General features: G+C 50.6%; 1 protein-coding gene across 1 annotated transcript in view; it reads right to left on the bottom strand.

Moving 5' to 3' along the window:
• Gtf2ird1 (GTF2I repeat domain containing 1) overlaps positions 1-12,119 on the bottom strand; it is an 82,575-nt gene that overhangs the window by 28,553 nt on the left and 41,903 nt on the right. The window contains exons 9-12 of the mRNA XM_051161350.1: positions 7,825-8,008; positions 4,782-4,807; positions 3,300-3,408; positions 526-563 (exon numbers count right to left, since the gene is read on the bottom strand). Coding sequence (XP_051017307.1) covers positions 526-563; positions 3,300-3,408; positions 4,782-4,807; positions 7,825-8,008 — 357 coding nt within the window. The remainder of the gene's footprint in view (positions 1-525; positions 564-3,299; positions 3,409-4,781; positions 4,808-7,824; positions 8,009-12,119) is intronic.

Below are 12,119 nucleotides of genomic sequence, written 5' to 3'. Positions count from 1 at the left end.
GCAAAGAACACAAGAGGGGGTCCAGTCAGGCAGGGGGTAGGGAGCATGAGCATGCCATACAAGGTCACACCTTTCCAGAACATTCTCATGTTCTGTGAATTGACAGTGAGCAACTAGGAAAAGTCATTTTGGATCCTTGGCTCCTGCCCAGACCAGGAGAGACAAGATGTACCCTTGGACAAACTCATGCCAACCCTGGCACTTCTAATTCGTGCATGGGGTGAAGATGGCACGGCTGATCTACAGGGCTGGAGAGCTGGCACAGCAGTTAGGAGGATTTACTTCTTTGTAGAGGAACCAAGGGCAGCGGTAACAATGCCAGGGCTTGGTTTCTAGTCTCTTCCCCTCCCCACAGAGTTCCCAGGATGCTCTGCTGCTTGCAGTGTGAGGCTTGGGGTGTGGTGGCAAATATCCCAAGGACTGTGGGTTGACGGTTTGGGCTGGGCTCCTCCCGGCTGTCAGCTGAGGACTGGTGGACACCCTCCCGGTTCTGTGGTCACAGAATGGGGACATGTTGCTTCTCACCTGGCCCACAGTCTTCAGAGACGCTGCTCTTGTCTGACCTGAGAAAGGAAGGTGGGGAAATGACCTGGTATCGAACTTATCCTGAGCTGATCTGCCCAAGAGCTCTGTGAGTTCGAGGCCAGCCTGGTCTACAAAGTGAGTCTAGGACAGCCAAGGCTACACAGAGAAATCCTGCCTTGAAAAAAACCAAAATCCAACCAATCAACCAAAAAATATATAAACAGTCTTTTTTTTTTTTTTTCAAGACAGGGTTTCTCTGTGTAGCACTGGCTGTACTGAGCTCGCTTTATAGACCAGGCTGGCTTGAACTCACAGCGATCCGCCTGTCTCTGCCTTCCGAGTGCTGGGGTTACAGGCGTGCACCACTGTGTGCTTGGCCACAAATATAAACAATCTTAAACCAAGCATTGCGGCTCACACTTTTAACCCCAGTACTTGGGAGGCAGAAGCAGGTGGATCTCTGTGAACCAGCAATCACAGCCTGGTCAACACAATAAGTTCCAGGATAGCCAAAGCTATATAGTAAGAACCTGTCTCAAAAACAAAGCAAAAATAAAGTAAAAACACATGCATCTTGGACTCTGTGCTTTCAAAGAACAGGACTTGCTGCCCTACACTGGCATCGGGTACCAGCTTCCCAGGGCCCTGGCTCCTCTGGTCACGCCCTCAATTGCATCTCCATCTTCCCGGCCAGCAAGTGCTCTACAGCTCATGGTCCAGCTTGGCCAGTGTTGGAGTCTATATGCTTGGCAAAGTAGCTGAATGGTGCATGGTGTGGGATTAGGGACTGTAGGATTTCTATGAACAAGAACCTGGGACATGGGCATTCTAAGACAAATGACCACTCTCAAATTAAAATAAAAAAAACAGAGCCAGGTGTAGTGGTGCACTCCTGTAATCCCAGCACTTGGGCAGAGGCAGGCGTGGATCTTTTTGAGTTCAAGGCCAGCCAGGTCAACAAAGGGAGTCCAGGACAGCCAGGACTACAAGAGAAGCCCTGTCTTGAAAACACCAAAAACCCAACAGCCCCCCCAAAACCCCAAACAACCCCCACAAAAAAACAGAGGGAGGTATGGTAGCACACACCTTTAATCTCAGCACTCAGGGAGGCAGAGGCAGGCGGATCTCTGTGAGTTTGACTACAGCCTGGTCAACGAAGTCCAGGTCAGCCAAGGTTACATAGAGAAACCTTGTCTCAAACAAAAAACTAAAAAGGGGCTGGGGAGATGGCTCAGCAGTTAAGAGCAGTGGCTGCTCTTCCGGAAGTCCTGGGTTCAATTCCCAGCAACCATATGGTGGCTCAGTAAAAGTAATTTTATTCTCCAGGCTCAATTGTTGTCTGGGAGGCTTACTAGCTCCCTCTGCTGCCTAAGCCTAGTCCTGGAAGCTTCTAGCCTCCATACAATCTAACCTAGGCCTAGAATGATTTCAGCCTCTGAGACTTACTGCTTAATAAACTCACCCTCCCGTGTTCTCTCTGATCTCTGGCTGGCAGGTTCAACTCAGCTGTTCTGGCTCAAATTCCTCTCCCAGCTGACTTATTAATCTGGCTTCTCTCGGCCCACAATTGCTCTGCTTGGCCTCAAACTAACTCAGCAATCTGCTCCAACCTTTTGCCTCTCATTTTCTGTTCATTCCATCTTCACCTGAGTTCTTTCTCTTCAACCCATCTCTCTATTACTGTCCTGGTAACACTGCCTCCTCTCTTTGTAAAACTGTCTCCTAAGTAGCTTCTCTCTCCTCTCTCTTCTCGTGAGAGTTGGGCGTATCCTATTCTATCAAATCTTCTCTGATTCATCACCTTTTCTGCCACTCAATTAGACATCATTTCCAAACATGGGTGCTTCCTTCTACAAACTAACTTTACCTTCGTTTGGGATTAAAGGTATGTATCACCAACCCTAGATCCAAGCTTTTCTTTACCTGATACTTGGCTCTATACTAGGCTGGCCTCTGTCTCCTGGATTAAAGGCATGTTTGTATTCCAGCTGGATCACACAGATCTGAAAGGCCTTTGGATGTGATCTCTTGCCAGAACAGCCATGTTTTGAATTAACATTCCTCCACATGGTTCAACAACCATCTGTAATGGGATATGATTTCCTCTTCCGGCTCGCATATAAGACAGAGGACGCATATACACAAAATACATAAATGAATCTTTAAAAAAAAAAAGATGCAATTCACTTCCTTGTGTACATTAGGCAGGTGCCCTACCACTGAGCCACACCTTCAACTCCTCACTGGGGGATTCTAGGTAGGTGCTCTACCACTGAGCCACACCCCTCAGCCCCTCACTGGGAGATTCTAGGCAGCTGTTCTACCACTGAGCCATACCCTAGCCCCTCACTGGGGGATTCTAGGCAGGTGCTCTACTACTGAGCCACACCCCTCAGCTCCTCACTGTGGGATTCTCGGCAGGTGCTCTACTGCTGAACCACACCTGCAGCTCAGATAGCCCGATCTTGGCCCCCTCAGTTCACAGCCTGGGTTGGGAATGAGGGCCAGTGACTAGGCTATGGGTTATGTCCATAGAGATAAGCAGTGTGGGCAAACAAGGGAGGTCCCTGAGACAATTGGCACCTGAAACACCTAATTCTCCTAGTTCTCTTGCCCCACTTTGTCTCTCACTGGCCTGGAAGGTGTATATTCAGAGTCCTTGAATGTGGAAATCATGCGCCCAAGTGGGGTGATGGGAACCAGCCAGGCCTCACTCAGCCCTTCCTATGCTGTGCAGAAGAACATAGGCCTAACCCAGAGCAGAGGAATCTTACCAAGCAGTCCCAGCCAGATCCAGCATGGTGTCCCTACAGACCTCCGTGGAAGTGTCTTCTGGTGGGCTGGCTGGCTCCATTTTCATGGGGTCTTTGGTAAATTTGTTCCCTGTGGGAAGAATTAGTTACACCTAAGAAGACGGCTCTTCAGCCAGATATGATGGCATATACCTACCGTCCCAACATTCAGGAGGCTGAGGTGGGAGGATTGCTATGAGTCTGAAGCTAGCTTGGGCTACACAGTAAGACCCTATCTTGTGAACCCCCCGAAAGATAGGGCCCCTCCTATTGTGGGAGATACCCTCGCAGTGGCTTCTACACATTCCACGGGGGGGGGGCACACGGCACTCCTGGAAGGGGGTGGGGTCTGCATTTAATCTCTTCTTCTGGGGCTGTCTGAAACAGCCAGGAATTTATCTGTTTACCTCCTGCCTTCATTCTGGAATGTTCTCTCCACCCTCCACCAGGACATGATAATATAAGAGCCTCAGGACAAGCCCACCCCACCAGGTTTGATAAAACCAGAAACTTGAAGGCAGCCAGCACCTCTTCTTTTAGTTTTTCAAGACAGGGTTTCCACGTGTAGCTCTGACTGTCCTGGAACTCACTCTGTAGACCAGGCTGGCCTCAAACTCAGAGATCTACCTGCCTCTACCTCCGGAGAAGTGGGACTAAAAGGCGTGTGCCACCATCATCCAGCCACCTGGCTCCTCTTTATCATCTGCATGTCACAAGTGGGGAAACTGAGGCCCACAGACAATGCCCACATCTAGGAAGCTACTGGGTCGCAAAGCTGTTAATGGGGCTCAGGTATGTCGCACCGCAAGGTTCTGTGTAGCTTTTGGTGGCTGAGGTGCAACACCTTCCCCCCATCTTCTAGGTGTGCCCTACTGTCATGGAAGGCCAAGGAAAAGGGCAAGGCCCCACTTTTCTAGCACTTTCCTTGCTTTCCCTATGTAGGAGAGTGGGATCATACCCATGTCTGTAGAATGGCTGAAAGTGAAAATAAGGTTGGTGGCACACGTCTGCCATCTTGGCACTCCACAGACAGAGGCAGAAAGATCTTGAATTTGAGGCTAACCTAGGTTACTTGAGGCTTGCCATACTGGCATGAAAATTTGAATTTGAAGCCCCATAGCCCAGATTGGGAAGGCAATGACAAGTTCAAATAACTGTGTGTCTCCAAAAAGAGTAAGGGAGAGTGACTGTGGAAGACACTGGTGTTGACTTCTGACCTCAACATGGACACGGACACACACACGCACCATTGGTAGTTCCAAAGGGAACCTGGCTATGTTTTCAGCAAATGGTACTGCTATTTTCTCCCACGAGCCTCTACACTCTAGAGGGATCCAGTCCGCAAGCCGTTGGGAGCCCAGAGACCACACATAATCCCAAGATGCCGAAGAGGACTCAAAATATAAGGGTCAGCTCAAGGAGTCACCAACTCCAGAACAGACCCGATGGCACCCACTCACTCACCTGTGAAAATTCGCTCATCAAACATCCTGGGAAGAGAGGAAAGAGAGCATGAGAAAGGTGCAGGTTGGTCCCTTCCGAAATAGCCACAGGTCCCACCAGGATGGTTCTTACTGTGCTGGACCAGGGCACAGGGTTGGCCACCCACGTGAGCAAGTGTTGGGGAGTGACGGTTGGTCTTGCCAACCTGATGGGACTCAGAATCGCCATGGAAACAAACCTCTGGACAGGTCCATGAGGGAGTATCTAGGTTAGGTTAACTAAGGAGGGAAGAGCCACCCATGGGCTGGGATCCTGGACTGTACGAAAAGGAGGATGTGGCTGACAGTCACCATCCATGTCTCTGCTTCCTGACTGAGGATTCCCTGTGACCTGCCGCCTCACGCTCCTGCTGCCAACCTTCCCACTGTGATGGGACTGTGCGCCCTCAAACTGTGAGCCCAAGTAAACCTTTGTTCCATTAAGTTGCTTTTGGCCAAGGGTGGGGGGTGGGGGGGAAGTTTGCTTATAGCAATAAGGACCAGTAACTAATACACAGGGACTCTGAAATCTCAGAGTGTGTTTCTGCTTAGCCAGGGATGGCATGGCCCATGACCTATCTGTTCATTATGACAACTAGGGACCAGCTCCCAGCTCTCTTTCACTGCAGAGAAACAATTCAAGTTCCTGTCCCCTTGCTACTCCAGACATGAAAGACCTGGGCAGACTTTTTGTTGTTGATCTGTTTTACATTGTTTTATTTTGTTTGAGAAAAGCGTCTCATGTAGCCCAGGCTGATCTCCAGTTCCCTATGTAGCCCAAGGATGACCTTGAATTTCTCATCATTTTCCCTCCCTCCCTCCTCCCTCCCTCCCTCCGTCCCTTTCTCTCTCTTTTTGATTTTTCGAAACAGGGTTTCTCTGTGTAGCCCTGGCTGTCCTAGACTCACTTTGTAGACCAGGCTGGCCTCGAACTTAAGAGATCCGCCTGCTTCTGTCTCCCGGGTGCTGGGATTAAAGGTGTGTGTTGCCACCACTTGGCTTAACAATAGCTTTTATTGACTGGGACATAGAAGAGAAATAATTTCCAAAGAGAAAAGAGTCCAGGAGTTAAAGGGGTGTGTGTGTGCTGGTTAGCTTGCAACTGTCCAGGTGACACAAACTAGAGTCACCCAAGGGGCTGTCCATATCAGATTGGCCTATGGACATGTCTCTGATCAACTGTGTAAACTGATGTGGGAGTGGGGCTCAGCCCACTGTGGGCAGCACCATTCCCGAGGCAGGTGGTCCTGGGCTGTTATAAGCATGAGCAGGGGGTGAGGCAGAGTGAGTCAGTGAGCAGCGCGGTCCTCCATGGTTTCTGCTGAGTTCCTGCCCCGGTTTTCCTCAGTGACGGACTGTGACCCGGAAGCGGAAATTAACCCCCCTCTCCTCCTCAAAGCTGCTTTTTGGTCTTGTGTTAATCAGAGCAACAGGATGAAACTAGGGCAGGAGTCTGCCTGTGTAATGGGGGTGGGGGTGGGGGGAGGATGATGATGGTCAGAGTGCCTGATATGAATGTGTGGGTATGTCATGGAACCTGTTATGTTGGAAGAGCAAGCTAATATAACTGAGGAAGCCATTGACCACGCAGAGCATGGGAGAGCAGACCTGAAATCCCAGCATGTAATTGGTGGAGAAAAAAAGAATCAGAAAGACAAGGTCATTTGGGCTACGCAGTCCTTGTCTTTAAAAACACAAACAGCAAGGCGGGGTGTGTTGGCCCACACCTGTAATCCTAGCAGAGGCAGGTGGATCTTTCTGAGTTTGAGGCCAGCCTGGTCTACAAAGTGAGTCCAGGACAGCCAGGGCTACATGGAGAAACCCTGTCCGGGGGAAAAAAAAGCCAGCCTCCCCCCCCAAAAGCCAGGTGTGGCGATGCAGAAGCAAGTGGATCTCTATAAGTTCAAGGCCAGCCTGGTCTACATATCAAGTTCCAGGACAGAGGTACATGGTGATACCTTGCCTTGGAAAAAAAACAAACAAAAAAGTAAAAAAAAAAACAAAAAAAAAAAAAAAAAAAAAACAAAAAAGCCAGTAAGGAAGGGTAGACTGAGTCGTAGCTAAGGGCATGAAGCTTGAATGTGACTTCCTGTTCCTCCTCAGAGAGACCTGGGGTTCCCTGCTGTGCGTGGAGCTCTGGGAGCTCACACACATCTGGACACCACAAGGCCTGAAGCAGAAGAACAGCAATGCTATGGAAACTACCTTCCTGTCTGGAGGCCCAGCTTCCCCTCTCAGCCCCGCCCACCGGCACAGCAGCTGCAGAACTAACAGGAGGGCCATTATTTATGAAATACAGTGTTAGGGAGGTGGAGTCAGACTACAAGGGGTCTCACATCATTTTTGGAGATATGGAGGCAGAGGAAAAAAAACAGAAGGCTTCATAGGATGCCTGGACTGGAGTGCACACTTCATGGACTAGGGTCCCAAAGCACAGTCCTGAGTTCTAGAATCATCTGCTCCTCATTTTGTTTTTATGGTTCTGAGGATGGAAAATCCAGTGCCTTATAGAAGGTAGGCGCCTGCTTGACCACTGAGCCACACCCCCAGTCCCTCACTGGGGGATTCTAGGCAGGTGCTCTACCACTGAGCCACACCCCCAGCCCCTCACTGGGGGATTCTAGGCAGGCGCTTTACCACTGAGCCACACCCCAGCCCCTCACTGGGGGATTCTAGGCAGGTGCTCTACCACTGAGCCACACCCCAGCCCCTCACTGGGGGATTCTAGGCAGGGGCTCTGTCACTGAGCCACACCCCAGCCCCTCACTGGGGGATTCTAGGCAGGTGCTCTACCACTGAGCCACACCCCCAGCCCCTCACTGGGGGATTCTAGGCAGGAGCTCTACCACTGAGCCATACCCCAGCCCCTCACTGGGGAATTCTAGGCAGGTGCTCTACCACTGAGCCACACCCCCAGCCCCTCACTGGGGGATTCTAGGCAGGTGCTCTACCACTGAGCCACACCCCAGCCCCTCACTGGGGGATTCTAGGCAGGTGTTCTCTCACAGAACCAAGCCAATTCACACCTCTTGATTATGAAGTGAATGCTATGTCGCTCCTCCAGAATCCGCTTCAGCTTCGGCACCCCATAAGTACAGGGCCGCTTGAAGGGGATCTTGTCTGGGATGCCAACAATTTCCACAGCCTCAGGGTCACAGGCAATCTTCCTATAGGGGACAGGGACCATGTGGTCCAGGCCCAGGGCTTCCGCTGGAAGGGCAAGAACAAAGAATGAGTGCAAGAAACAAGTCACGGGATACTGTGTGCCACACCCAGGTAACAACAGCCCCTCCCCATCAGACACTGCATTGGCTGCACAATAATAGAAACAACCAAGTCACCTTTCTCTCTTTTCTTTTCTTTCTTTCTTTTTTAAATATGCTTTTTGAGACAGAGTCTTACTATGTAGCCCTGGCTGACTCAGAACTCACTACGTAGATCAGGCCGACTTCGAATTCAGAGATCTCTCTGCTTCTGCTTCCCAAATGCTGGAGTTAAAGAGCAGTGCCACCTCACCCATAGTCTTTTTTTTTTTTTTAAGACAGGGTTCCTCTGTGTAGCTCGGGCTGTCCTGGAACTCGCTCTGTAGATCAGGCTGGCCTCGAACTTAAGAGATCCACCTGCCTCTGTCTCCCAAGTGCTGGGATTAAAGGTGTATACTACCACTGGCTAGGCCGGCGTCTTTTAGAAAACATTTAAAAACCTTTTGCTACCTATTTATTGGGAGGCATTGTAAGGCCACAGCCTGAGTATGGACAGGTCAGGGGACAACTCACAGGAGTCAGTGCTCTCCTTCCAGCATGTGGTGGGGGAGGGGGAGGGGGTGTCCAGGGATCGAACTCAGGGCATAAAGCTTGGCCGCAAGCACCTTTACCAACTGAACCCTCTCTCCCCTTCCCTCTACACCCATTTTGGACAGGGTCTTGTTACATTCCCCAGAATGACACCAAATTCACAGCAATCCTCCTGCCTCGGCCTCCCAAGAGTTGGGCTTACAGGCCAGGTGTGCTACCACGCAGGGCTCCAAACATTGCTGACTTCCTTCTGGCAAGCTAGTCTGTGCTTGGGGGATTTCCCTGTTCTTTTTGTGTGTGTGTGGGGGGGGGGGCTTGTAGCCCAGAGCTGCCCTCCAGCCACTCACTGGCCATGTCAGGGCTGGGCAGTGCAGGCTGCTTCAGGGGCAGTTCATTGTTGACAGATCCTAGGCCTGTCTGTTGGCAGCGTTTGGCAGGCAGCCCTATGCTGTGAAGTCACACTTAGCTCGTTGTCAAATTAAACCCTGGAGATCTCAGCAGCTGTCAAATCACTTCTTCCCTCAGCCCCCGCCTCCTGTGTGGGAAGCCACCCGCCAGCGCCAGCGCTGCCTTGACTGCTTGGGCAATCGCTTTTTAGGGTTCATGGGAACTCAGGACCTTGCAGCCTCAAGGGACTTTTTTCTTTTCCCCCACTGAGACAAGGTCTCTTTGAATCCATCATCCTCCTGCCTCCGTTTTCCAAGAGCTGGGTTTCCAGGCGTGCACGCACCATGCTTGGTTTATGAGGTGCTGGGGATGGAACGCAGCGCTTCACGCATGCTAGGACGTTTCCAACCTCCTTAGGCTTCCTGACAGGGTCTCTATAGCCTATAGGCAGGCCTGGAACTCTCAATCCTTTTTGTCTCGGCCTCCACAATGCTGGCATTACACCATATACCTAGTCTCTCTATTTTTTGGGGAGGGTATGGTCCCCCATACGCGCCCTACCCTGGAACTCACCTATCGTATGCACATACGGTAGCTTGAAAGACAGCCGCTGATGCGAGCTCTTACCCGGGCCTCATCCTCTTGCACATACCTGGACTTTATTCAGTTCCCACTCTGTAGAGCCCAGGGGCTGCACCGGATTGCATGAGGACACTCCTGTGTAGGCAGCCAATTAGGCCACCCACGTCCCTCTACAGGAGACCCGGGCTACCAGTTCCAGCAAAGGTGCCATCTCAGGATGCCCTCTGACCCTCTAGCCTCCTCTGAGACACCTTCACCTCCTCACCAAGGACGGTGGACTCCTGGATACTAATTCCAACTGCCATACGGAACCACACTCAAGCACTCACAACTACATGCACTTGCACACAAGGGTTCACAACCATATATGATCTTGCACACAAGCACCCACAGCTATATGAACTTGCACAAAAGCACGCACTACTGTATGTCTGTTGGGAGACACAAAAGTTCTTGTGCCCACAGACCACTAGGGAAACCAGGAACATTAAACATGCAGGGGCCTCTTCTCCCGGAGTGGATTTTGTTAACCTGGTGACCTTTTTGCTATCTGTGGAGACTGACCTCCCCCAAAACTCCCCAGAATGATTATCCCAGGCTCTCCCCTATCCCTAGATCTGTTAGCCATCATCGGGAGAAATGTCACAGTACTTTGCGGCCTGCTGACATCCATGCTATCCGTCAGAGCCCACACTAGATTCTGGGCCTTTGAGCTATAGAACCCACCCTCAGGGGCTGGAAAGATGGCTCAGCAGTTAAGAGCACTGACTGCTCTTTCCAGAGGTCCTGAGTTCAATTCCCAGCAACCACATGGAGATTCACAATCATCTATAATGTGATGTAATAAATAAAATAAATCTTAAAAAAAAAAAAAAAAAAGAATCCACCCTCATGGTCACATGTGACTTGGAAAGGCGTTCCTATGCAGTCACACCTTAGGCTTCATTGTGCACCTGGAACTGGACTGACTGTGGTTTAAATATGCTGATGACAACATGATCTGCCTGACATTGAACTCCCCAAAGTCTGATCCAGGTTGCGGAAATCAGTCTGCACTATTTTTATTCTCATCTCTTCCTGGGGTTTGCTTTCTTCTCTGAGACCTTCAGTGACCCCTTCATGCACCTGCATGCAAGTGGCCACCGCTGTCTGCACCTGCATGCAAGTGGCCACTGCTGTCTGCACCTGCATGCAAGTGGCCACTGCTGTCTGCACCTGCATGCAAGTGGCCACCGCTGTCTGCACCTGCATGCAAGTGGCCACCGCTGTCTGCACCTGCATGCAAGTGGCCACCGCTGTCTGTACCTGCATACAATTGGCCACCGCTGTCTGCACCTGCATGCAAGTGGCCACCGCTGTATGCATCTGCATCTCCATGCACGTGCTCTGCAGGCCCTGGCGGCTGTGGTGCTGGAACATAAAGTCATCCTCCAGGGTGGAGGACCTCAAGCCTATCACAGTGAGTCTCAGGCTTTACTGAGTGAGGTACTGTGCCTTGGGGCCAAACTCCCAATTACCTGATAAAACTCAGCCTTTGAGCCATCTCCTACATAATTTACCTCCCCCACGTTTAAAAGACCTATTGATCAGATGACATGAAGCAGAGAAAAGCTCAGAAGGTGGTGTGCACCCGGGAATCCTAGCACTGGGGGGACTAGAGCAGGAGGATTGCCAGGAATTCAAAGCCAGCCTGGATTAAAATAAAGCAAAACCCTGTCTGAAAATAAAATAAAATAGAAGCTAGGGGTGTGACTCAGGGTTTGCCCAGCACATACAAAGCCCCCGAGTTCCACTCCCAGCACCGAGGAAACTGGGTATGGCCGTGCACACCTGTAATGGAAGAGACTCTGGAGGTGAAGCCAGGAGGATCAGAAGTTCGAAGTCATCCTTGGCTACACTGGGAGATTTAAGGCTGCCTAGGTAAAATGAGACCCAGTCTCAAAATAAATATATAGGTAAATAAATATATAAGTAAGAAAGAAAGTCAGCACTCAAGAGGCAGAGACAGGCAGATCTCTGTTGAGTTCGAGGCCAGCCTGGTTTACAGAGTGAGTCCAGAATAGCCAAGGCTACACAGAGAAACCCTGTCTTGGGGAAAAAAAAAAAAGGAAAGGAAGGAAGGAAGGAAGAAAGAAAGAAAAAGACACAAATCAAATGTAAAACAAAGACAACACACACGTGCACACACACACACGACAAGTTATGGTGATAATGGCTCACTAGGTACAGGCATTGAGCGCCAAGCCCAGCAACCTGAGCTCAATCCCTGGTATGTAAGTGATATAGATGGAGAAAATCAAATCCTAAAAGCTGTCTGACCTGTGCGTGTGCGTGTGTGTGCGCGCGCGCACACAATTAAGAAGTCTTAGCTCAGTTGATAAAAATGCCTGTCTTACCGACATACAGATCCAAATATGATGCTTAGAACCAATGCAAAAAAGCAGAAGAGACCTGCAGTGGTGGCCCATGCCTCTGATCCCCGCACTCGGGAGGCAGAGGCAGGCAGAGCTCTGTGAGTTCGAGGCCAGCCTGGTCTACAGAGTGAGATCCAGGACAGC

The sequence above is a fragment of the Acomys russatus genome, chromosome 19 (assembly GCF_903995435.1).
Source record: "Acomys russatus chromosome 19, mAcoRus1.1, whole genome shotgun sequence".
NCBI classification, from domain to species: domain Eukaryota; kingdom Metazoa; phylum Chordata; class Mammalia; order Rodentia; family Muridae; genus Acomys; species Acomys russatus.
This window is presented reverse-complemented; position numbering and strand designations above follow the sequence as displayed.